The 27933-nt window shown below is 29.8% G+C and overlaps 5 protein-coding genes across 5 annotated transcripts; 4 read left to right on the top strand and 1 right to left on the bottom strand.

Annotated features, from left to right (window-relative positions):
• Positions 1 to 2667: 2667 nt before the first annotated feature.
• Positions 2668 to 3006, top strand: OCT59_014486 (uncharacterized protein; the record flags this gene model as incomplete). Its single annotated transcript, XM_066150052.1, has 1 exon — positions 2668 to 3006. The coding sequence occupies one exon, from the start codon at positions 2668 to 2670 to the stop codon at positions 3004 to 3006; it is 339 nt and encodes a 112-aa protein (XP_066002262.1).
• Positions 3007 to 3243: 237 nt separating this feature from the next.
• OCT59_014485 (uncharacterized protein) lies at positions 3244 to 5205 on the top strand (the record flags this gene model as incomplete). The annotated part of the gene is made up of 2 exons (XM_025330687.2): positions 3244 to 3516; positions 4753 to 5205. 2 exons carry the CDS (start codon positions 3244 to 3246, stop codon positions 5203 to 5205), a joined length of 726 nt encoding a protein of 241 aa, XP_025170628.2.
• A 12718-nt stretch (positions 5206 to 17923) lies between these two features.
• Positions 17924 to 22242, top strand: OCT59_014484 (uncharacterized protein; the record flags this gene model as incomplete). The annotated part of the gene is made up of 9 exons (XM_066150051.1): positions 17924 to 18356; positions 18425 to 18614; positions 18678 to 18868; positions 18938 to 19051; positions 19122 to 21089; positions 21159 to 21422; positions 21489 to 21795; positions 21864 to 22110; positions 22188 to 22242. The coding sequence occupies exons 1-9, from the start codon at positions 18117 to 18119 to the stop codon at positions 22240 to 22242; spliced, it is 3576 nt and encodes a 1191-aa protein (XP_066002261.1). The 5' UTR covers positions 17924 to 18116.
• Positions 22243 to 23390: 1148 nt separating this feature from the next.
• OCT59_014483 (uncharacterized protein) lies at positions 23391 to 24218 on the top strand (the record flags this gene model as incomplete). The annotated part of the gene is made up of 4 exons (XM_066150049.1): positions 23391 to 23456; positions 23618 to 23737; positions 23813 to 23950; positions 24039 to 24218. The coding sequence occupies 4 exons, from the start codon at positions 23391 to 23393 to the stop codon at positions 24216 to 24218; spliced, it is 504 nt and encodes a 167-aa protein (XP_066002260.1).
• A 2273-nt stretch (positions 24219 to 26491) lies between these two features.
• On the bottom strand, positions 26492 to 27414 carry OCT59_014482 (uncharacterized protein; the record flags this gene model as incomplete). The annotated part of the gene is made up of 4 exons (XM_066150048.1): positions 26492 to 26818; positions 26955 to 27053; positions 27139 to 27159; positions 27373 to 27414. The coding sequence occupies 4 exons, from the start codon at positions 27412 to 27414 to the stop codon at positions 26492 to 26494; spliced, it is 489 nt and encodes a 162-aa protein (XP_066002259.1).
• Positions 27415 to 27933: the final 519 nt, after the last annotated feature.

Here is a 27933-nt window from a genome sequence, read left to right as displayed (position 1 = left end):
AACTGTCTCTTGGATGAATGATACCATCATGGCCCATGAGTATAGGCATTCTGAGCTTGAATCAATGATGAATTATAACACCCCTGGTGACTCTGATTTGTATCTGCCTCGTGATGATCATGAAAATCAAAATCATTCTTATGATAATGGATGGGATGATGCCCCAACCCAAGACATGACTTCTGGATTCAATCTTTCTTCCCATACTTCCCCTTCTCTTATGGACACTTCTCCTGATGCCTCCTTCTCAACTCTAGATCCTAACTCCGTCTTATCACGCAGATATGTCCCATTACCTAACTCCCGCCTACTATCATTACTCCGATGCTATTGCTTCCTGTCTGCAATTGGAAATTTCTAGTGTCACTAATGTACAAAAGAATCTTTCTGCCCAACTTGGTTCGATTATGGAAAAATTGGACTCCTTCTCTTTCTCAAAACTTTCCCCTTCTAATGATTGAACACCAATTTATATCGGGTGCATCACAGGGATTTCACCCCCCTAATAGTACGATATCTAATAATAATAGTCCTAACAATCCGTCTTCTCCTTCTTTTTCTTCCCCTCTTATTAACTTTAGACAAATCAATGTTAATGGTTTGTGCTCCCCCGTTCTACAATTGCATTTGTTAAATTATTTTCTTCATTCTTCTTTCAGCGTTTTATCTTTAAATGATACTCGTCTTACTTCTTCTAGTGCTAAATTTATTTATCAAAATGAACATTTTCAACATAATTTTAAGTCCTATTGGGCTCCTTCCCCTTCTAATTCACGACCACATGATGGTGTTGGTCTTTTACTTCACCATCCTTTACATAAACATGTTCAAAAGATTGATCTTTGGAAAGGTCGTCTTTTAAAATTGGATCTTTTTTTCCATCAAACAAAAATTTCCATCATTTTTGTCTATATTCCTCCTTATCATTCTATTCATTATAAAGAACGGGATGCTATTTTTGCACAATTTAATTTATGGCTTGATAAAGCCCGTTCTAATAATTATCATGTAGTCATCCTTGGTGACTTTAATGCAGATGAACTTTCACATTCACATCTTCTTCAACATCATTTGAAAATTTTGCGATCACTTTCTTTTCGATATTTTACAGATCATCAATCCCATACTTCTTCAATTTCAGATCCTAGTCCTACTTTTTATTATCAGAATGGTTCTTCCAGACTTGATTATATTTGGTCATCCTCTGGATTTCCTGCTCCCGGTCTTTTCTCTCATGTTGAATCTTGTCCTAAGTTGAATGATAATTAATTTACTGATTACCATGTTCTTTTTACGGCCTTCGACTTTAGCTTTTGTTTTGCTACCTTAGCCAAAGTTAGATTAAAGCAGAAAAGTGAACAACGCACCATTTTTCTGTACAAGAATTTAAAAGAAGATACTTGGGACACATTTTCCAATGAAGTAAGCTCACGTCTTTAGTTGTATTTGGCTACACACCATCCTTCCATATCTTCACTTTCAGCTCTTTCATTGGACAAACTTTGGCACGCTCTTAAACAGAGTTGTCCAAATGTGGTGTACGAGCCAAATCTTCATACAAGTACAGTACTCGTACATTGTACGATGTACTCAGTACAATTTAGTACAGTTGCATTTTGATGAGGTTGTACACTGTACGAATGTACTTCGTACAATTTTCGTATATTCATACAGAATTTTTTTTTTTGTTTATTATATTTTATCTCTGATTTTCCAAACTACTATTTTATTTTATTTTTTTCTAACTATTTTTTTATTATTCCCGTATCAATAATGAACTATATTTTATTTTTGTACTATCTGTTTTAACATAATAAATTAATTATCTTTGCTGCTATTTAAAAAGTTTAAATAAGAAAGAAAAAATATAATTATTCTAATTGTTCAAAATATATTAATGATATATTTCATAAGTTGTAACTGAAGGTAATTTTTGAGTTAGATTTTATTTTTTTAATAATTATTAAAGAAATTATATTAATGTCATTTCTTTTTCTTTTTTAAGAACGTGAGATAACAAATTAGCCATATTAACTACCATTTATTAAGAAGATGAATTAAAAAAAAATTAATTGATACTTGCCTCTAAAGATCTGAAGAACTGACTGCTTATGAAATAAAAAAATAAAGTTCAGCTCACTAATATTATTTATTCATTTGGTTTAAGAAAATCCAATGTTATAATAGGTGAGATATAATTCTAAGGTAAATACGAATGATGGAGTGCAAAGTTATATTACTTATATATTTCTTTAATATTTATTTAAAGAAATTGCATTAATTATTGTTTAATGTTATTATACTAGCTCTCAGATTCTGAGATATATGTGGATGTTTGAAGGTAAATTGTAATAGGTTGGGCCATTTAGACGTGGAAGAATACTTTTTTTAATATTAAATTAAAAAATAATACTGAACGGTTTTTTTCATTTTTTTTAGTAACAGATGGGATGAAATTTAAGATTGTTCATTTGAATGAAGTATCTTGAAAAAAAAAAATTTAAATGATTTTTTTTATTTGAACCAAAGATGCAAGACGCAAAGTAATAAATGATAAGAATGCATATATTTATTTATCGTATCTCATGTATCATACTATTTATGGTAATACGCATTATTTTATATATGACGATAATCATGATTTACATCTTTTTTTTAACTTTCGTAATGGTTCAAAGCTTGAAAAATTATATCGTTAAAACAAATAAAAAGAGCGGAAACAACAATTTATGTTATTGTAAAGCATGTTTTACAAAGCTTGGCAAAAATAGTTTGAAGCTAAAAACAATTATAGATAAAACTGAAAGGTTGATTACTCATTTCAAAAATTGTAGAAATTTTCATGATGCGTATGATAATGATGAAAAAAGTAAAGTATTTGCTCTTGCCATGAAAAAGAGTAATTTAATGGAAGTAAATACGAATGATTCATCCAATCAACAACTATTATTACAAAGAGATTCAGTTTCATCCCGCTCTTCTTTATCTTCCCTTCCATCCCAATAGTCAAATCATGGACCTTTAGATAAATGGATTTGCCGGCCTCTTTCAACTGCAGAAAATCAAAAATTCCATCATCTGATATTACAAGTTACTATTTCTTGTGGATTTCCGTTGAATTGGGTAAATAATTCAGAAGTTATTGAATTATTTAAATTTCTTAATCCAGAAATCAAATTACCAGATTGAAAAACTTTATCTAATAAAATTTTGGGTGATGCAGTTGAAGAGCTTGATAAGACAATGCTAGAAAAATTGAAATTAGATCGGATAGGAGTTACGATGTCTTTTGATGGTTGGACAAATGTTCGTGAACAGGAATTGATGGGAACTATGCTCGTAACATCTGATGGGCAACCTTTTGCATGGCAAGCTAAAGATATAAGTTGTGAGCGTGCAACAACTACTGAAGTTATGTCTAAAACTGAAGGAATGATATCTGAAATAAACAAGATGAAAATAACACTTTTAGCTATTGTTACAGATAGTGCACCTGCTTATAATGCTGCACGGTACGTAAATAATTATTTAATTAATAAATACTTTTAAATGCTTTACTATATTTTACTAATTTTATTAAATTAAAATTTTAGAAAAAGACTTTGAATTCAATATCATAATATTGTTTTTTTGCCTTGTTTCGCTCATCAGATAAATTTGTGTGTTGGGGATATCTTTAAGGCATTACCAGATTTTAAATTAACATCGGATCAAGCACTAAAGTTAGCGGCTTATTTTAAAAATGCAAATCACAAATATTTTATAGGTCAACTTCGAAACATTCAAAAGGAAATATATGGAAAATACATTCAGCCTGCAATTCCTGGAGATACCAGGTGGAACAGTTATCTTAATTGCTGTCAAAGTTTAATTTCAACTAAGGAAGCTTTGCGTGTAAGAAATTTTCTTTTTTAATAAATCTTTACTAGTAATATAATATATATTATTTATATTAAATAATTTTTTATTTATAGTCTTTAGCTGCAAAATTTGAGCCATCTATTTCTTCAAAACGACATCGAGCAACTGAGCCATTAGCAATATCACGAGAAATTTATTCTATAATTATGGATGACACTTTTTGGGAATTGTTAACAACTTTAGAATTTCTTTTAGATCCTTATTGTCATGTCCTTAATATCTTGCAAACTGATAAAGCAAGATTACATGAAGTTTTGCATTGTTTTGCTTATTTATTTATATCAATTTTGGAAAGAATTTCCAGATGATGATATGGCTGATGAAATTCTATTACGATTACAGAAAAGATGGGAGATGTGGGAGCAACCAATTTTCATACTATTCTGGTTACTTCATCCTACATACAAAATGAAATATTTTCTAATGCCCTCAAAATCAAAAATTAGTTATTTACACATGGAAAAATGGCTAGTTTACTATTATAAAGCTTAAATTGGTCATAATCCTGAATCTATTCTTACAGAATTTGATGATTTTTCGCAAGGAATTAAATATCCTTTTGATGAAGCATCTGTTGCTCAATTTAAAGGTAATATTCACAAATATTGGTGTTGGGTTCGTGATACTTACCCAGAAATTGGAACTGTCGTGGCGCATATGTTTGGCATTTGTGTTAATGCAGCATCAGTAGAGCGATTATGGAGTAGTATAGGATTCTTTCATACAAAAAATAGAAATAGATTAAAGGTAAATTTATATTATATCGTAATTACATTAAATTAATTAATACTAAATTAATAATCTTTTTATATATTTATATTAATTATGTAGTTTACTCAAGTATTAGAAATGGCTAAATTACGAGCTGATATTAACTATAATCGACGTAATGATCAACAAAAATCTGCTAATAATACTATGACCAAAAATAAAAATAAAAATAAAAATGATAATGAAAATGAAATCAGAGATGAAAATGAAAATGAAAGATATTTACAAAATGAAGAATTAAATGATAATGATCTTAATAATGATCAAGGTAGCATGGATTTAAAAGAAAATTTAAATTCTCAATTTAACGATCATTTAAACGAATGGTTAGAAGAACTACAGCAAGAGGAAAATGATGAATATGATGGTGAACATGATGAATATAGTGAAAGTGAAAAAGATTTTAGTGATATAAATGTTGAAGATATTGAGCATCCAGCAGAAAATATTGATGCTAAATGGAAATTAGAATTTATGTTTGAAGATAATTTGTGTAATCCTTTTAATGTATAATTTTCTTTTATAATATATAATAAATAAATTTACATAACTTGTATAAATATTAATTAATAAGTTACATATATAATATATTGCATATATATGAAAATGTACTGTACTAAAAAGTTTTAGTACAGTACAGTATTGTACATACTGTACAAAATGTACTGGTACAGTACAGCACGAATCCCAACCCTGCTCTTAAATGTTCTATTCTTGGTGGTGCCATTGATTCTCTACCATTTCAATACTCATCACCATAAATATCCTCCCGATCTTACAATGCTTATTGCTATCAACAAATTCTTGGACAGATTATTGTTTAAATTGACCACATCTAGGATTAGTCATCCCGCTCAAATTTTGCAAAGATTAATTCTTTACCTACACAATTGATTCTTTTGAAATCTCTTTTTACAGATTATACTATACCTGATTATAGTACAACACCACTTCCTGCTTTTGTCAAATTTTTGTGTTTACAAAAAGCTTTGATCTCCGCCTTTCTTTCTACGCAATTTCATCAACATCGTGTGGATTCCATTGAATATTATACTGCTCTTAGAGACGAGCATTTCTCTACGTCACCAGGTTCTTTTATTTCTTCAGCTCTGTTGATGGAACATCGCTCTATCGTTCTTGATAGAGTCTTGGTTGTAATTGACTCCAAACCCACATTACTTACTGAACCTTCAGACATCAAACAAGCTGCCATTAAACATTTCCAATCGGTTGTTACTCCTCCTTTAGTCCAATATTCTTCTATTGATGAATTTCCTCCATGTTGGCAAAGAGCATATACTCCTATTTCTGATATTGACTCGTCTTTATATAGCTCAGTCATGTCTCCTATTCTGGATGAAGAATGGAAGATTACTATCCAGTCTATGCCTAATAACAAAGCCTCTGGTCCTTCTAAGATCTCTTATGAGATGCTCAAACATTTAACTGGAGAAGCTTTCAACTTGTCCCTTGTATTAGCCAATGCCTACCTTATTCATGAAAATATTCCTGCCGATTGGCGTGAAGCGCTTGTTTATCCCATTCCCAAGCCTCATGAATTTGACGTCCAGTTAAAGAATACATGACCTATTACTTTATTAGAAACTGTACAAAAATGTGTGGTTAAGGTCGTTACAACTCGTCTTTCAAAAATCCTAGCTGATAACCAAGTATTGCAAGGTGGTAATTTTGTTGGATTACCTGGCGGTTCCACTAACATTCCTATTAAAATGCTTGATGTTATTATTCATCAACGCCGCTTTGATAAAACTGATGACCAAGAGTTATGGATTGTTTCCCAAGACATTTCAAAGGCCTTTGATTTGATTGACCTAAATATGCTTAAATTGGCTTTAATGCGTTTACATATCCCACCTTTGTTGATCAAATTTATCATTAATCTTTTTACAAGACGCAATAACAAAATTCTTACCCATTATGGTGATACTTCTGGTTACAAAGTTAGAATAGGTATTGACCAGAGTGAAATTATTTCCCCGTTATTATGGGTGATTTATTTAGATCCTTTGCTTATAACACTTAATCAAGAAGCTTGTGATTCTTTTATTTTGAAATCCTCTGCATTATTGGATTATTCTCCGATTGAATATGAACAACATAATCTTCCTGTTTCACATATTACATTTATGGATGATTCTACTTTGATTGCTTCATCTAAACGAGGAATTGAAGATCACCTTTCCATTACTGCTGAATTTTATACTTTAAATAATACTCAAGCAAATTTCGCTAAATATATCCTTCTTTCTTCTGAACAATTTTCTCAAACTATGGTGTTTGATTTTTTTCCATCTCCCTTAATCCCAATTTGTTCCCTTACTTTAAAGGCGTTAGCTTTATCTAAGTCTTTCCATTTTTTAGGTGTTTAGTTTTGCCTTTCGGCTTCCTCTCATTTTGTTCACGATCAATGTACTTCTATGGTCAAAGATATGGCTGCTTTACTTAGTCCTAAAAAACTTTTGGCACAACATGTGGCTTATCTTTATAATATTGTCTTACTTCCGAGACTAGAATTTCGCCTACAAACCACATTATTTGCTGAATCTACCATTAATCGCATGGTTTCTCCAATGCTTTCCCTTATTCGACAGAAGGCTGGTTTTACTTCAGTCACTCCTCTTTCTGCGCTTTTCACATTGTTGCCATTTTCAATCCAACAAGCATTTGGTCGCTTTTTATCATTTCATGTGGCTTCATAGCAAAGAATTTTTTCTCACCCTTTATACAAAATTTTTGCCAATTATATGATTACTTATCTCTAAGGCTTTCTAGATTGTGATGCCTGTCCTTCTACTATTGATTTAGAACCATGGTCTCATACCTTTTCTCTTCGAACACATTCTTTATTTAATTCTTTATTGTTCTCTTCTCGATTGAATATTATGTGGTCTTTATTATTCTGACCTCCGAGAAAAGATCTACATCTGGCGATTCCACTCCGGTCTATATTACCCAAAGAATTATTTATTTCTATGAAAAACATTCAAAAAAATTTTTGTACTCGTTTCCTTGCACAATTGGTTATTCCGTATGGCTCTTGACTTCTCTCATGGAAAGATTTACGTTTTTTTAAACAAGTTTCAAACAAAGGATCTGTGCCTGCTTGGTTTACTTATTTATTTAATTTTGTTGTTATTCCTAATTCTTCTTCCTTTTTTGTTTTACCGCAATTTAGAATACCTAATTCCTATACTGTAGCTTCTATTTTTTCTAATTAGTCAAAATTATTTGTTTAATCTTCAATGGGCTATTTCTTTTAATCGTAATACTAACTCTTTCCTTGTTGGCCGTGTGATCATTATCTATCCTGCTCCACGAAATGAAGCTCTTATTTCACATTGGATTGCGTTATCTGTCGATGACTTATTATCCGAATTTACTGCATACCAAAGTTGTACTTCTGCTATTCCGCGATCCTCTACCTCCAAAACATTGATTAAACAATGTCTCTCTGAAAAGTGCTTCTCTTATGTGCCTCTATCAAATCTTATCCGTTACCCTACGAAGCCTCATACATATATACATGCGGATACTCGTTCAGTTTTACTTTCCGCCTCGTTAGGCTATGCCAAATCTCTATTATTATTTCATCTTTTTGCTCTGGTTCAACCACTTCCTATGAACAACCAAGTGTCTAAGATTTCCGATATCCAACTTCCTTCTTCGGTGTCTACACTCTACATCGATGGTTCTTTCCTTCCTTTTTCTAGTTATTCGATACCTTCGATGGCTTATGTATGGACTGCTATCGATTCTGATGGATTTATTCTTGAATTTCATTATAATACCATTCCTTCTTTTTTTCCTTCTGCATTGCGTTCTGAAATTTTTGCCTTATTGCATGGATTGGATTCCCTCCCTCGGAATTTCAACATTACTGTCGCCACTGATTGTACTCAATTAATTTCCTTATGGTTTACGTATGTGGACGCTCCCTTCATTCCTTGAATGCTTAAAGAATCTAACTATCTTTTATAGTCTTCGGTATGAGCTATTATTTTACAAAAGAATCTGGAAGTTACTTTAATCAAGGTTCCTGCTCACGCTGACGATTCTTTGAATAATCACGTTGATAATTTAGCGAAAGCTGCTCATACGGACTCGCGTCTTTCCCTTCAGTCACCTGCACTTTTGGCTCCTTGTATTTTACAATTTAATTTTTTACCAGTGGATATGAATATCCGGAAATTCATTAGAGAAATTTTTAATGCCAAGACTCTTTTGACTCGTGCTTTATTACCAAGATTCAATCTTAATTCCTCTATTTCAGATATTGATTGGGCTTGTATATGTACCAAATTTTGTTTTAATAATAAACAATTACAAATTTCCCATCGAAATGGCCGCTCTGAATTTTGTGTCTTCTGTATCAAGATTTTATTGAATATGCTTCCAATACTCACAACTCTTCAAAAACGAAAGGCTCATATCTATGATCCGAGTTGGCCCTGTCCTCAGTGCAACTCCTCTCCTAAAACTTTAGACCACTTATGGACTTGTCCTTATATTTTACCTGAATTTAGTCCTTTTATATTAATACCTTCAAAACACTTCTGCTGGACCTTAAAACTGTTTGTCTTGAGAACTTTCTTTCCGCAACTCTTTTGCAACTTTTACCGGACTCCTTTGTTGCGAAATTTATGGCTATTGATTGTTGGAAATGTAAATTCCTGTCTGCGACTCACACGTGGACTTATACTGATGTCTCTTACATAGTGTTTGGAAGCATGTAACAGTTATTCGAATAACTCGAATATATTCGAGTATTCGAATAAGCATAGTGGTTATTTGAGTATTCATTAAGCCAGATATAGTATAGTTAAAATTCTAATTGGGCATTAAATCCTTAAATTTAACTGAATTAAAATCATAATTCAGGCTAAAAATTATATAAATCATTACTATAAAAGGAAATTTAACTTATTCGAATATTATTCGAATACACTTTATAAATTTAAATGAATACTCGAGTATATTTGAATATATTCGATTCCAAACACTACTCTTACAAGTTTTCTTGGAACCTATTTTTCACCATCCATTATTTGGTCTATTTTTGATACACCTTTACACAACTTTCATTTTGATCTTTATGTTCAAATCTGGTTATGCCGTTCTGTTTTCTTTCATCATTGAGAATCAGCTCAAGGTATTACTAATAAAATGAAATTGTCCGCTATTGGACCTAAAGATGTAGTATGTAATTGATAATTACTACCTTATGTTGTAATAGTAAGGGTTGCAATCTATTACTACTTTTAAAGTTAAAGTGTTGTAATATTACAACACTTATGATTATTCAAAAATTTTCTTTTTGAAAAATAAAAATTACAAAAATAAGTTTTTATAGAATAAATATCATTATAAAAAGAAATAATTAATATATTATAATACATATTTGTATAATTAAAAATAATTACAACACTATATAATAATTACAATTTTAATAGTATTATAATACTATATAATAATTATAATATTGTATTGCAATTACAACAAAAGTGTTGTATATATGTTGTAATAGTTGCAACCTTACAACCTTTTAAAAATAATTACATATCACATCTTTAATTGGACCTTCTCCTATTTTTCATCCTTCCTCATAAATTTCTCCTGATTTTTCGACACCTTTCCTGGTAACAGTTTCCTTGGATTCCTGAGTTTCTTGGGTTTCCTCTTATGTAATCCGCCGTAGGGGATCTTGGATTTCGCACTTGGATTTTTGGCACCGCTTAACAGTTCAGCCTCTACTTAGGATTTCTTTTTGGTAACGGATTGGATCTTAGGACATGCTGGATAGTTGACTCACACTGGCTTTCGGGTAAAGTTGGGGTATGCGTTTCTGTAATAGTTTAGTTTTTTTTTACTTAATTTTATTTTGTTTAGATTTCTTTACTTGTATGATTTGTGAAGCTAGTTCTTTTTATTTTTTATGTTTATTTTCTATATTTGTTATTTGTAATATTGTTCAATTTGATTATTGTACTTTTCGTTTAAAAATTAAAATAAAAGATAAAGTCATAAGACTTTTTGCTTATAATCACCAAATATGGACTGTCCCAAATGTGTGACTATAAAGAGAGTTGACTGTATCACGTGATTGTGGCTGTGGAGCTGCAGCTGCACCGCTAACCTGGCACATATTTCAGACATGCGATGAAGCAGACGAACTCTTTGTTAGAATAATATGTATTACATCATTTGTAATCAAAATATCAAAAAATTTTTTTAGAGTAACTTTTAAAATGTAATGAAATTTTTATTTGCAAACTAAATATTTACACGTTTATAATGATATTAATAATAATTTATTAATTAAAGGGGATCCGTCCAAAATCGCGAAATCCAGAATCCCGACACCACATAATCCCAATCTACAAAATCGCAAAACTACAAAATCCCGACTAGAACAAAATATCAACTAGTTCAAAATCCTGAAATATAAAATTTTGACGATTCAAAATCTCAACAGATTAGATACTATTAATAATTTGTTTCAATCTGTCTTTTGCAAAATAATTTAATAGAATATTTAGAATATTTATATTATTTATATATTATTGAGTAAAAATTATTTGGAAATCTTTTATTCTTTAGACATTAAAAAAGTAAATTGCGCAAAATATTGTATATCATTTATTTTATTTATAATTTATAAAAGAACTAGATAAAAGAACTAGATTTTTGTAAATTTACTTATAATGTAAGATTATGAGCAATGCCACGAAGTTACTCCATCACTGAACGGTTTTCTTTATCACTGATGATCGTCATGATTCTTTTTTCTCTGTCAATTAAGGACTTTTTTTTTGGTTGCTGTTCACCACGTACAATACATTCAATTTGAAAATCAACATTTTGTTGTTCCTTTTGCAGCTCTTTTATTATTGTGTAAATGCCAGCATGACTTTGCCCAACTAATGTATTCCACCGATGATGTCAAGCTTCAGCAACATTTTGTATGTGTGGTACACCTGTTTCCATTGAATCATATACTGATCATAAACTTGGTGGAAATAAAGGAGCTGACCGAGTAGTGCTACCATTTCGAAGATGCCGACGTATCTTTCCACGTACATAGTTTTTTTCAAACCACTGAGTAACTACATTTGCTTCTTGTGGCATTACAAGTTTTAGTGTATCAAAGGCATCAGGGATTTCCTGTGATGGCAAAAATGCTAAGGCAAACAAATGTCTCAACATCAAACTAAACTGTTCATCATTGCCATATCTAATGGCAAGTCCACATGATTGAATTTTTTTCCACCCAGACTGTCCCAAATGAAAAAAACATCCCTTATTTCTGGCATTAGGAAATACATAACGAGAAGCATAAATTGATGCTTGTTCAAAGTCAGTTAGAATGGTTGAAGGTTGTAAGATTATATTATGTTCTGCTGCAAAGTCAACTATCTCTTCAAACAAACATCTATAGATTTGTTCTGTCTTGCTTGTTATTAGTGCATATATGAGAGGAAGAATCCTTGAATTTGTTGAACCAACAGGTGTGTGTATTGTATATAGTTGACAAAATATTGTTGGGACTGTTCGAAAAGTACCATCCATCAACCAAAATTGAACTTGAGACAGGCGTTGAATATTCATTTGTGTGGTAAATAATAAAATTCGATCAGTACCAACCATCAAGTCTTTGACTAGAAAGGGATCACCATTCAATGTTAAACAAAGTGGATTTGAAACATTAAGTTCTCCAATGTTTTGTGGTTGTGGAGGCAATTCTGCTTTTCTCACACGTTTAATTGTTGTCCTAAGAGCATTTTTAGATGGCATGTAAGGGTGATCATCTTGTGACATATTAATGATATTATTTTGAATTATTTGTACTGGCTTGTCTCTTGTTTCACGTGCTTGTTGTTTGATTTGAGCAACAGTTTTTGCAACTTTCACTTTACTAGCTTGAGGTGAGTGATGATAGCCAACAAAGTTTTTAAGATAATGTTTACCATCAAGAAATATTGTTGTTGCTCAACCTTTATATTTCTCCAGTCTTTTTTTTTCACAGCACCAATAATACGTATTTCCTTTTGTTCGTTCTTTTATCATTAAATAACCACGAACATTTATTTTATTATTTCCTTTTTGTGATTGTATAATCTCACAGACTTCATCCATTTTTAAGATAGGTTTCTTGGCTAGAAAAAAAAGTTAAGCTTTTATTGAAATGAAGTAAATATTTATAATTACGCGTAAATCAAATTTGTCAAATAATAATATGCAACGCGCAATTTGTTAATCAGAATAATTACATAACCATAAAAAAATTTTCATATGAATTTTCAATATGCTATATTTACTAAGCAAGTTAGAACATGAGAACATGGAATATTAACTAATTTGTATGTACATTAAATGATTTACACGATATACTATAAATAATAATTATGCAATTATATTGATTTATTTGTTCTTTAACTATAATAGTAAATATATGTTTGTACAATTGTAACAATTCTATTAATTACAATCTATAAAATATTTATTGTATTAGACGATTTTGTATTTCGGGATTTTGAACTAGTCGATATTTTATCCTAGTTGAAATTTTGTAGTTTCGCGATTTTGTAGATCGGGATTATGTAGTATCGGTCTTTTGTTTGTCGGTCTTTTGACCCATAACCAATTAAAGATACGTTTTATTGATTAAAAATATAAATATTAACAATTTTTATTTATTTATTTATTTATGGAAATAACAGAAATAATGAAGAGAATGTGCAATAACAAAAAGAAGAGTAAGAAACAAAATATAATGAAAAAAATAATAAATGAAGATCAATAAAAGAAGTGAAGGGAAGAACAAAATAAATGAAGAGGAATAAAAAGTAATGAAAGAAACAAAGGTGGAGTAAAAAAAATGAAAAAAGCAAAAGAGAGGTGAAAAAGTGATAAAAAAAACGAAGGGGATAAAAAGGAACGAAAAAAATAAAGGAGTAAAAAGGAATGAAAAAAACGAAGGAAAGCGAAAGAAAAAAAAGAAAATGAAGGCCTTTATAACATATTTTCAGCCCACTTAAAGACAGAAAAAAATTTGCCAACTTCTCTGTCAATTTCTAATCATTTGCATATGCGATATAAAATACGGGAAATGAAAAGGAGTGAAAAAAACGAGGGATGAGCGAAAAGGAATGAAAAAAAATGAAGTGGAGTGAAAAAGGAATGAAAAATTAAGGAAATAAAAGTAACAATGGAAACAAAAGATAAAAAAATAGTAGGGAATAAAAAAATGAAGGAAACCAACTGACCAAATAAAAACCATAAAATAAACGAAATATGATAGACAAAATAAAAAAAATAAAAAAAAATAAAAGAAAGAATACACCGAGAAGAACTAAGAACCTAAAAGAAAACAAAATAAAGTTAGAAAGGAAATGTAAGGAACAAAATATAAGAAACGAAGTGTAAGAACCAAAATAAAAAAAAATAAAAACTTTAAAAAATTGTGACTATGTACAGTCAACTCCCTCTATAGTCACTCCCGTTATAGTCACATTCTACTATATAGTCACACCAGTTGAATGTTCAAAACACTTTATTATTAAAATCTATCCTATATAGTCACAATCTATCTATAGTCACTATCACACCTATCATCAAAAATCTTATATTAAAAAGAACCGTTTATAATCACAGTTATATAAAGAATATATTAAATAACTTGGCATCTAATAATCGTACAAAGATGTACCATAGCTTGTTAGAATCGTCTCACTGAGACGAATCGAATGGTGGTAGTTTTATCCTTTTACGATCACTGGCTGATGAGTTATTCAACAAAATGTTAAGCATCGGCATTATTATATTCCTTGATTTACGTTTACTGCGCCATTTAACATTTTGCTAAATATCTCGGTACCTAGTGATTGTAAAAAGACGATTAATAGCTCGTTGGAATCGCCTCATCAAGACGAATCGAATGGTGGTAAGCTCATCTCTCTATGATCAATATTGACGGAGTTACTACTTAAAAACTATTTAATATTTTTTAATTTCGGAAATTGATCTAGTGATTGGATTTCGATGTATTTTATTCCATTAGATTCGTCGCATCAAGACGAATCGAATGGTAGTAAGATCGTCTCTCTAGGATCAATATTGGCAGAGTTATTACACAAAAACCATTGATATTTTTTTAATTTCGGAAATTAATCTAGTAATTGGATTTCGATGTATTTTATACCATTAGAACCGTCTCATCAAGACGAATCGAATGGCGGTAAGATCATCTTTCTATGATTAATATTGGAGGAGTTACGATACAATAAAGTTTTAAGTATAATTTTGGCCAAAATTATGTTAATTTTTGGCCGGAATTATGATATACTAATATAAGAAATTTTTTATATAGTCACATCTCTTTATAATCACCAAATATGGACTGTCCCAAATGTGTGACTATAAAGAGAGTTGACTGTAATACTAAACACACCTTAATTGCAAAGAGCAAAAGACTGAAAGGAGTAAGAACTTAAAGAGAATAAAATAAAGTTAGCAAGAAATAAAATATAAAAACAATAAAAGAAAAAAAAAGAAAAATATACCAGCTGAGCGAAGGGTTTAAAGTTGGGAAAGTACTAGAAATAATAAACAAATAAACATTTATTGATGATAACGTAATCGCATAACCAATCAAAAATGTGGGTGTAATCAGTGAATTTGACATTCTCAAATTATATTACTTTTAATTGAATAAATTCATTAAAATATAAAAATTCTATTATTATAAATAATCTTTTAAGTATAATTATAAATTTGCACCATAATTTGTATTTTTTGTAAAATATAAATTCGATTAGTTTCGATTATCAAAAATTGAAAATCGAATCTTAAAATCAATATTTGTGAAATGATTAATTATGATTAATCAATTTTAAAATCAATTCCAATAATGGGAATCGATTCCAATTCCTATTGCAGGGAGATAGCGTAATGACGAAATGCAGTGCGTAATTGCAGTGAAAATCTGGGAATGTTTTCTCCTGCGAAATTTACAAGTGATATAAAAACAGGACAGTATCTTTTTTCGAAACCTATTGCCCAGAGAGCAATATGATGGATTCTGAACAAAATAACGAGCTGATTTCAGAACCGCTCAAGACGCCTAGAGAAAAAAACAGTACTCCCTTATCTGATAATCCCTCTCTCGTTAGGTACCGATCACAATTTCATAGATACAATATTTATCTATTGAGAGCATAGTTATAAATTAAAGGGTGAATATCCCAAAAAGATTTATGAAACTTAGTTCTTTAAAGATTTTTCTGGCTGGATTTACTGCGCCAAATTTTACTCGTATGAACAGCTACTGAAATTTTTCCCGATTTTGGAGTATATCAAATTTTACTCAACTGTGATCACCTGTTCATACTTGCTGAAGTTTTTCCATGTTTGTAATATAATCTAAATATGTATGGTTATAATTTCACAATATATACGCATTTTTTATTTAGCCGGCTGGCCCTTTCTCATGTATTACTTCATGAAAAAATATAATAAAGAATTCATTTGATTTGATCTTTAAAATATAAGTGTATTTATTTAATGAATATTATTACATCTGCTTTTGTAATTTATTACGCCTATCCGATGAGCTGAGAAAACTTGATTTACGGGTGAATTTGCTTCTGATGATATTGATGACAAGAGTAAAAAAGAATAGTGAGAAATTATTCTGTTTCACAGGCCTGTCATCAGCAATTGCACAATCACCTAAGACTACCCCTGCGTACCCTTCAAAAATGTCACGAAACGGCCGGCATTACGGCGTTATGCACTAACACGTGAAAATAAACAGTGACGAATAAGGGTGTGACGAATAGGGTTTTACTTACTCGAAAAAAACTAAGTCCCTCAGATACTTATGAAAAATGGAAACAAGGAAGGGTGTGACGGATGTGACAAAAAAACGTCACGTGAATTTTCGTGACATTTTTTGAAGGGTACGCAGGGGAAATCATCGCCTAATCACTGCGCCTCCCTACTCTTCACACTTATCAGTTACTAATTTTGAAAAAAGAGAAATTAGTTATATATCTTTCACATTATTAAATAAAATTACATTTCTATCATCTTTATTTAATATTATTAAATAAAATTATATATCTATCATTTTTATTTCTTTATTTACAATAGGCTATATTAAAATGTTTATATTATAAAAAATATTGTTCAGTCGATTGGGATTTTAATGACCGATATTTTTGAGACATCGGCCAATTATTAGTAGCATTAATTCCTATTGGTCACCGCGGGAGATATGTTATCAAATATTCTTTTTCATAGTAGAATAATTTAGTTATAATTATTTTCCTTTTATAGAAATATAATTTTAGAATCAAAAAAAATACATTATTTCACTTTTTTGGAAATAAATAAATGTACAATTTCAATTTGTAATTGTTTTTTAAATTAATATTAAAATATAACTAATATAACTCGAACAATGAAGATAAAAAATCATTTACCTTTTATAATCAGCACTTAAAAAATCTCGGAAAAAATTTGGTTCTGGAAGAATATATAAACTAGAACTAATGAATTTTGCCGGTATTTATAAATTTCTCGGAAACCTAAAATGCTATATCCAAAAAAAATTCCATCCATTGATAAAATATAAGGCATTCATCTAATGGGAAATTGATATAGCTGAATAATCATTAATATTGAATAATATTAAAAAAATCGGGTGTTTTTTTGCTTTGATTTGCTTTTGATCTTGCAATATAGATTCGCTATACCCGGATTTTTAACGTGTATCTAAAATTCATGTTCAAGTGCTTAGATCATTCGAAGAAATACCTCTACATAACTCTGACACATGAGAAAGAAGCTAAAGAAGCTAAAACGTAAATACGTAACTGGCCCATGCCCCAAGGGGTCTAGGAAAACCATATAAGTGGACATGTGAAAACGTGAACCGATTAACATCAAACTGGAAACATTGGGAAAAATTTTATTACCGGCAGTACAGTCCGTAACGAAATTCAACAAACGTGACATTGATATTTTATTGTATTGATTGGATCGAAAAGTAACACAAAATTTGCATTCTAAACTCATTCTAAGCACAAATTCGGAAATTTTTCAATACACAAAATACCAATGATCGATTGAAAATTTTTAAAAATTGTCTTTTATGGTTTACATAATTAACAATAATTAAGGAGTATGTGTGATTGTGCAACTGAGCTTAATAATAGTTATACCCAAAAAAAATTCTTTTTCCTCCTTAAAAAAAATATCACATATTTCTTTACAACTCCTATGAAACCTATGAAACCCCAAATATTTAACTTTATACAGTATTTAATAAAGGTCTAGAAACCTAACAATTTAATAGCATGCTACCCCCCTTTCTTATTTATTATCCAGTTTATTAATTCTTCATGAATTTAGAAAAAGAAAAAAATGAGATGTCACCAGTCTTATTTGTAAGAGCATTGTATGATTTTGAATCAAATGATGCTTCGAGTTTGTCCTTCAAAACGAATGATATCATACAAGTGCTTATGCAATTAGAGTCTGGCTGGTGGGATGGACTATGTAATGGTGAACGCGGCTGGTTTCCTAGTAATTATGTTACCGTATTTGACAAAGAGGGTAAATTGATAAATGAAGATGAAAAAGTAAGTATTAAATAATTTTAAAATAATTGTTGGTATATGTGCTAAATACATAGTTTATCTATTTATAGTTATATGACTGGATTCTTCAGCAGACACTAGATGGAGAGATATTTTATTATAACATAAAGACAGGTGAATCATCTTGGAAAGTACCTGTTAATTATGAATCTCCTGCAGCAAGAGATACGACAAGTTGCACTAGTTCGTTGTCAAAACTGTCAAAACAGTTTCCAAAAAATCAAGAACCAACTAAAAATGGTAATACTTATTTTTATTTTAATGCTAAAAAAACTAAGAAAATTAATTGGACTTTTTCTGAAGGTCCTGTCTCAAGTTATATTGATGACGAAGAACTTGATTCACATGTTACTGCTCTTGTAGAAGACGATTTAGAGAAATTTGATCCTGCCAACAAAGCAAATATTACAAGTTCAATAGATAATCAATTAAACACAGCTTCAATTGACGTTATTCAACAAAAAAATCTACAACAAAGTCAATCTATTGACAACGTAACTATTAAATTTTCATTATGACTTATTTTTAATCATAATTATTTATTAACCGTTTTTCACACTTAGCTTCCACCAAATTGGAATGTGAAAACTACAGCTCAGGGGAGAGTATATTATTGCAATAAATTAACAAATGAGACAACTTGGAGTCTTGATAATATTAATGCTAATGGTCAATTAGTAAGTTATTTCATATTTCATATAAAAAGGAATCAATTAAAGATTTCTAATTAAAATCATACAATTTTAGATAAAAACTGAAAATAACGAAAAGAGCAGATCAGATGATGAAATACCAAACGAACTATTACCTCAAACTCCTACAGTTATAACACCAAACAAATCGATCAGATTCTCGGGGTCCTCGATACTTATGTTACAAAATGCACATGAATACCTTACTTGGGACACTTTATCACAGAGTATTGATCTGTCTATCCATAACCTTAATGTAGCAATTCAAGAAAACATGAGGCAGGATTATCCAGAATGTACTAGTACAATTGTTGGGAATGTTAGGATTATGCTTTACGCTACTGGTACTGTTGAAAAAGACTCAGTTGCAATTAAGAAAAATAGGAATCTTAAAAATCATCATAGAAATATTATGACTTCGCTCTCAAAGCTAACTCTTTCTACAAAAGTAGCTGCAAGTACATGGTCTCCACCAGATGCTACTCTAAAAATGAAAAGTGATGTCAATGAAGTTTTAGACGCAGTTCGTGGATTTATTCTAATTGCTCAAAAAACTGTTGATATTAGAAGAGTTGACCCAAAAATTATCGAAAGTGCTACCGGTGGTTCATGGCATGGAAACAATTTAATACAAACACAAACAAATGGAAATAAATCAACATTACCCAGTATAAATCTAGAGGATACTAGTGTTTCAACTTCTTCTACAAATAATCCATTATATCATTTAACGTCTGATCTCATTAGCTCGTTGGATAAAATTTCTTGCATTGTAACTCAGTCCATTACATTGCTCCTTAATGATGTTAGGAAAGTAATTGATGCTCCTAATTCTTTTACACCACGCTATTTTTCTCCTCAACTTATTTCACAAACCAGGGAGATTCTTACTCAAGTTGGACAATTTTTATTTATTACTGAAAATATTAATCTGAAAGACTTGGATGAATCTAGTTTTGTTAATATAAATGAATTCAATGTTTCTAAACAATCATTGTATAATAATATAGCAGGATTAGTTATGTGTATTCAAATGGCTTCTGATCCCTTATTTCCTTTAAATGCTATGGATCAAATTATAGGTTGCGCAAATGTGGTTGATAAGTCTGTTAAAGACATTATTATTATAACAAAATCTCTAGTTTTGAAAATTCAAGAAATGCGTTCTAGTGTTGTTGAAAATTTTGAAGTTTCGCAATTTATCTCAAATGATTCTAATTCTCTGGATCAAATTAATGGGAATAATACAGAACACTCTGCAGAAAATCAATCCACAATTTCTTCATTAGATACTACAAGTTCCAAATCATTACAAACTGTACCTGAGAATTGTGTCGTGACAAATGATGATACGATTAGTAGTAATAATCGTAATTTTAATAATGATGATGATCCACCTAATTCAACTAGTAGAATTACTGGCAAATTACAACGATCATATACTCACCCTTCAGCTGAAAATCCTTTAACTTCTCAAGTTATAAGTGGAAGTAATACAGTAGGAACAAATGTACGATCTAAGGTTACGAAAGAAGATGGTTCACCTAATATCACTCAATCGCAAAAACTGAAAGAGGATAAACCCTGGTTCCTTAATTATGATTATGATACTTCAGAGATAGTATTTAATAAGGAAATTACTGTAAAGGGAGGAACCCTTACCGCTTTGGTTGAAAGATTAACTATGCATGATATATTGGATTATAATTTTATTGCAACATTCTTGTTGACATATAGATCTTTCTGTACAACGGATGATTTCTTTGATATGTTAGTTAAAAGATTTATGATTCAACCTCCTGAAGGTTTAACTAACGAAGAATTAGAGGTTTGGCAAGAAAAGAAACAGACACCTGTTAGGCTGAGAGTTTTTAATATCATGAAATCTTGGTTAGAAACTTATTATATAGATGATAAAGAAGATTTACTTTGTTTAGAAAAAATGAGAGAGTTTGCAAGAACAACCATGTATGAACATATGGCCTTTGCTTCTGTGAGTTTAACAAAAGTGATTGAGAAAAGAGTATGTATTTCTTATACGTAAATTGCATAATTTTTCCAAAATAGTAATCTAATTATTTTCTAATTGCAGCAACATCAACGAAAAGATGCTAAATTTAGAGAGTTGATTGCAACAAATGCTTCAGCACCTCCGGCATCAATCTTACCAAAGAACATGAAGAAACTCAAATTTTTAGACATAGATCCCTTGGAAATTGCTAGACAATTGACTTTAATGGAAAGTAAACTATATAATAATATTAAGGCTGTTGAATGCCTAGGTAAAGCTTGGAGTCAAAGTGAGGGTGATAATATTGCAGTAAATGTTAAGGCCATGATTTTCAACAGTAATAAGGCAAGTAAAATAAAATTTCATGGAAATATGTATATTTCCTTTCAACTAACTAAAATAATTTATTAGATAACGGGATGGGTTGCCGAATCAGTGTTAAATCAGAAAGAAATTAGAAAGAGATGTATGTATATTAAACATTTTGTTGGAATAGCCGATAAGTGTAGATGTTTAAATAACTTCAATTCGCTTACGGCCATTATTTCTGGATTGTATTCTGCACCAATTCATCGTCTGAAGCGCACTTGGGAAATGGTTAATTCAAAAACCGTACAAACACTTGAGACTCTCAGTAAAATTATGAATTCAACAAAGAATTTTGCTGAATATAGAGAGATGTTACATAGTATAAATCCTCCATGTGTACCATTCTTTGGTAAGAAATAAAAAGAAATCTTATTTTATTTACTTTAATATAATAATAATATTAATTTGTTTATTTAGGTTTATATTTGACTGATCTTACATTTATTGAAGATGGTAATCCTGATTTTCTTAAAAGTTCCAATAAATTAATAAACTTTTCAAAACGTATGAAAACGGCTGATGTTATACGTGAAATAAAACAATATCAAAATGTACCTTATAATCTTAGTTCTGTTCAAGAAATTCAAATGTTTATAGATTTTCATTTAAAAGAAAGTAAAGATGTTAAGGATTTATATGAGCAGAGTCTTGCTTTAGAGCCAAGGTAAATTGCTTATTTTTTATATTTTTTGATTGCAAAAGAAAAATCAATTGATCAATTTTTTTATTTTAAATAAATAGGGAACGTGAAGATGAAAAGATAGCTCGTTTATTACAAGAATCCGGTTTCTTATAAATGATTGGTTCTTAATGAACTTGGTTAAAAATTTAAATAGTGGCACTATAAAAATTTTTTTTATAAAAATTTTTTAATATATTTTATTTTTTGATTTAGACATCTGTTATGTAAATATTCCTTTATTCTATTCTAATTTGAGAATTTCAATTTTTTAAAAATTAATTGCTTGTTTATTCAATTAATTTCAATTAATTCCATTAATTAAGAAAGTATCCAGTATAATAGGCTAATTCCTTATAATTTTAATAATTTTATTAGTTACGTTATGTATTTAAAATCTGTAATAAATTGTAAGTTGGTAGGATAAAAGTCACGTGATTGTAACTTTTCATCAGTGATATTATACTTGGAATCAGAATCAACAAGAAAAAGAAAACTACCTCCTTTACCGACCGCCTGGTACACCGGGTGATCCACGTATCTACTACAAAATTACCTACAACATCAATCTGCTCGATTATAAAATTCGACGTCGTTTCGACGTCAACTCTATTCCCAAATACAATTACGGTTACGCACAAGCTGTCAGACTCAGAAACTTTTATTTACAACGACAAGAAATCCGCATCATGGAAGACGTTACCCTTAAAGCTAACGCGAATGCGCGATATGTTATTTCCTCGAAAGATCAAGCTATCATAAACGACCCGGACGTTTATTTTAGAAGAACACCTCATCATTCACACACTGTTTGCATACGGTAATAACTTACAGCCCAGTCTATGTCTAATAAAATAGTGATATATATACGTCACCATAATATGATTGGTTAATCAGGTTAACCAGCTGATTATCATTTTAAATCTTGTCGCGCTGAAAAGACAGACAAAAAAAACTTTCTCCCTGAATGTCAGACACAGACAAAAAATGCAACTTCTCCCTGAATGTCTTAACGCTGTAAAGTACCGCGATAAGATAGACTGTGCCGATGTTTTTTTGTGATATTTATTTCATAACTTATACTTGTGATTATGTAGTCTTTTGGGAAAGCACGGACGAGCCTTCGCTCAAGAATTTCTTAGATTTTCGACTTTTGGCTGGCGATTTAACGGATAAGAGAAACTGAATACAATCGTTACAAGAAAGAACTTGATGAGACCAGCAAATTCTATGCTGAAGTGTCCGAACCTGGACAGGAAATACTAATGTTCAGGAGACGAGTACACCAACTACCCCGCGCGCTTGTAGTGGGAACGACTGCTTGTCTGTTGGTGAGCTATATTCCATGGACTTTGAGACCGATGATGCTCGCGAAAGATAATGTACAATCTGGGTGCTTGCTTGTTCGGGATGTCTTCTATTCTTACTTGTATAGGGTGAGATGACTATCAAACAAAATCTAGAACGTGTACTTACATATTATCATTGGTAGTTAAGTAAACAGTCGACAGTAGTAAATGTTTTTTGGAAACTTCAAGTTGAGAGTCAAAGTATTGTGGTGAGGAGTAAGTTAAAAGAGAAAAAGGCAAAGGCGAAAGTTCTAAAATTGCAGGTATATCATTAATTTTCCCACCATCTAACGTGCTAGACCGGGATATTTACATTTGACCTACTTCTATATACATAGGCGAATCAGCATGTAACCATTACCACAGTGGCGATAGAACAAATTCAACAATATGCCAGATCAACAAACACCGGCATCACGAAAAGATTCTATGATGATGACAACGAAAAAACGGCAAAACGTACCAGAACTAATAAGGTATTTGGTTTTATTATTGCTGGGATATGATTTCAACTTAAACACTAACAAATCAAAACTAATTAATCACTATTTGCAATACAATCAGAGCGAGGTTGATAATTCAGACTCTGAAGGAAATAATAATTTTCATGCTGAAAACTATGACCATCAAGATTTAGGCCAGACTGATGATGAACTTGAAAAGTCTCTCTCAGTAATAGTCATTAAACATCGAGAAGAAATAAAAATAAAAGTGGCAACAATACTTATTAAAGTTTCAGAATAGTTAAAAATGGGTTTTTTCTATGGAAAAGGTTGTGGAGGATGCTCTTTACAATTTTACGAATGAATGCTCATATCACATATTTTTGATACTTTTCTTTTTTACATGTGATTTTTTTGGCAGTTTTTCTTCTTCACTTCTATTTTTTTTTAGGTTTAAAAAAAACTTTAATACTTTGTTGTCTTTCACTATATTTACAATTACTTAATTCACCATGTGTTGTGAGATTTTTGTCTCTAAAATCTCAATCTAAATGGATTTCTTAGGTGTTATTTTTTTATAAAATATTTATTAACATATAATTTCTTTTTCATTAACTCATTTTATAAATATTTTTTACTTGATATATTTATTATTAGGGTAAATTTTATTGTATTTTGAACTTTTATCAAATATCAAATATGAATAATCAGAAATATTATAGAAAGTCTGATTTTATAAGATCTTATGATCCATCAAAAAAATTATTACAAAATGGTAAAAAACATGAAAGACATAATAATGATTTTATAAAAATCTATTATTCCTACAATAAAAGAAATGTTATGTAATAATTGTCTGCTCTTTTTACCTTCTTCACTTCAAAATCACCTTCTCATATTACTTTCTTGATTCAGTTAAAATATATATGATTATGTATTGCAAATATTCTTTTCTTGATCTGAAAATTAAAAACATTAACATTATTTTTATAAGAGTGTAGACACAAAAAGAATTTTTGCAAAATATTAATATTAATAAATAGATTCATAACAGATAATATTTAATGATGGTATTTATCTTTTAAAAAATTTATTTTTTATTTTATATCAAAATATTATCATATATTGTAAAACTTTTGTTTTCTAATAAATTATTATAAATTTAAAAAAAATTATATTAAATATATTCAAAAAACTATATTTACAAATTAAAATTAATAATTAATATTATAATATTATAAAATACTTTAATTAGAAGGAATTTTAGATTTCAAGATTGCAAAAATTATTATATTTATGAAATATAGTTTTGGATTGAAAGTTGCTGAATGCTTAATTAGTTCTCTTATGACATCTGGATATTCTATGATTATAAACTCTATCAATTCAAATATTTCAATGAATTAGAACCAAAAATCCTAGCTAACTAAGTGGAAAAGTTGCAGAAAATTTTTTCTTATCAAGCATTATAAGTGCAATAACAAAGTGCTAACCCTAACCCTAACTCTAACCTTAACCCTAACTAACACTAATCATTTCAAATGTTGATATTATAGTAACTTAAATATTCAGTATATACCATATTAAAGATATAATTATCCAGGTAAAGTTCTTGAAGTATAGCACCAGAACACCTTATAGTCATCTTTTCCTCTTAAAAATATTGTTCTAAGAATTAATTAATCTTCTATGAGGCTATGATACAATAGTTAAAAACAAATAAATGAAAGTTTGTCTTTTGATCTAAATAGCAGTTTGCAGAAAAAGTACTCACTTATTCCTTGAATAGTTAATGAACAAATTCTTCCCATGAATCTTACATCATAATTCAAATAATTTAAAAGCATTGAATTTAGAGATTTAATTCACTTTTATAGCATTATCAAGAAATTTTTTTTATGTAAAATCTATATGAAAATTCACATCAAATATTGTGGAATTATGTAGAAATCTGAATAGTTTCAATATTTTCCAAATATTCTATGTAAATCCATGTAGGATATATGGGAATGTATAGAATTCCACATATTATATGTATTTCCAATTGGGATCACCTTTAAAAAATCAGTTGATACACTACTCACCAAAAAGACAACCTGTCTGCTGGAAACTGTATTCCAATTATATCTGCTTTCATTCAGTCTTTATTTGTAGTATTACCTTTAGCTATAAGTCATTTATATGATGGTTCAATATCATATTCAACCCTATGGTAATATAAAATTAATTTGTAAGTAGTTAACAAATAAGTTTATGAGTTCAAAAAAGAACAGTACTCATCAGTGGAATTTAACTTTATTTACAAATATCGCTTACATGACAATCCAATTTCTTTCAGCTTCGTCAATGGTCATTACATGACTGGAAATATCAATTATTTTGTTTAAACCAACATTTTATGGATTAAAGTACATACTACATGTTTAAAAAACAAAAATGACTTCAAGTCCATAAGTACTTTTCTGATATACTTTATCATAATTTCTTAATTTCTTCGAATCTCAATCAGAAACTACAAAAAAACAATAGAAAAAAATAATAACAAAGCTCAGCTTATAAACGATAATTCAACAGTTATTTCTTATAAATAGATAGCTCTTTACTGACTTCTAGAATTCTTTCTATTAACCACTCATGCCAATCTATAGATATAAATGGACTTTGATTATTATGATCATTTTTCTCTAAACCTTCTGACCCATCCTCAAAAGTAGCCTGATCATCTTTCTTTGAACCTTTGAACTCATCTTTAAAGGTAACCTCAACTTTTTGACCATCTTTTTCTGAATCTTTGAACTTATTTATAGAAGTAATCTCAGATTTTTGACCTAAATCTGATTCTTTTGACTTATCTTCAAAAGTAACAATCTTGCTTTCTTCGTAAAAAGCACTTGCGGATATCTTTTTTTCATGTCTGATAGGATAATCGGTTTGTTTGGTGTTGTTGGGTAATTACACTTATGTTTCTGATTATAATGATGGCAAATTATTAATAATAGAATTTAACAATAATACAGATATTTAGGAACATACTTACTAAGAGGTGAGAAGAAATCTCATAATTATAACTTCTTTGGACATTAAAACATGCTATTACGGATATTGAAGCTGATTTTTCTGCAACACATATTCCAATCTTTATTAAAAACCCCATTCTGCATAAAATAAATGTATTAAAATTCATATTATAAGAGGTAATTTATGTATATCCACATTCTCACCTTCCATTTTTCCTGAATTTTCTAAAACATTAACATTTTATGAGTACTAGAATATGTGCTTGTGGTGACACTTTTTGTTTTACGATTCAGATGTTGATAAAATTCCAGTGGTTTAAGGTTAAACGAACATAACATCCATTCAATATTTTTACTGGATAAATAGTAAAAAATGTATTAGTTAAATGTTTTTCATAAGAATAGAGACCTTTTACCATATAACATAACATGACTTACTTGCGAAAAAGTGGTTAAAACTTCGTCAAAGTTGTCCTCCATCTTCAAACTATGATATTGTACAGTAGAGGAAAGAAATTCGCTTGAGTATTTAAAAAAAAAAGATCAGAAAAACTTTCCTGATAAACAGCTGGTTAACCAATTATATTATGGTGACATATATATGTCAGTATTAGTATGATATCACCATAAAAAAGTGTTGAGAAGTTATGATTAAATAAAAAATCAAAATCTTGCTATCATGTGCTCTACCTGCATCTTCATCTCCCATTCCTAATTGTCGTCAACCATTTAAATTGATTTTTAAATATGCCTATTATCTAAGTTAAGTTCACCCACAATCTTCTAAGTTTAAACCATTAAAAGATTACCTAATTGTTTATTTATATTAAAAAAATGGAAAGGTTAAAAATATAAAAGGAAAGGTCGATACTTAGATTAGGTGAATTGATGCCAAAATGGGTAGTGGGAATCCTGAAAAGAAAACTGTTTGAAATCTAATTTTTGTAACATTAACATTAACATTAACATTAATGTATTGAAGAAATTCTGACTGTAGAA

This window comes from Rhizophagus irregularis, chromosome 22, assembly GCF_026210795.1.
Source record: "Rhizophagus irregularis chromosome 22, complete sequence".
In the NCBI taxonomy this organism is placed as follows: domain Eukaryota; kingdom Fungi; phylum Glomeromycota; class Glomeromycetes; order Glomerales; family Glomeraceae; genus Rhizophagus; species Rhizophagus irregularis.
This window is presented reverse-complemented; position numbering and strand designations above follow the sequence as displayed.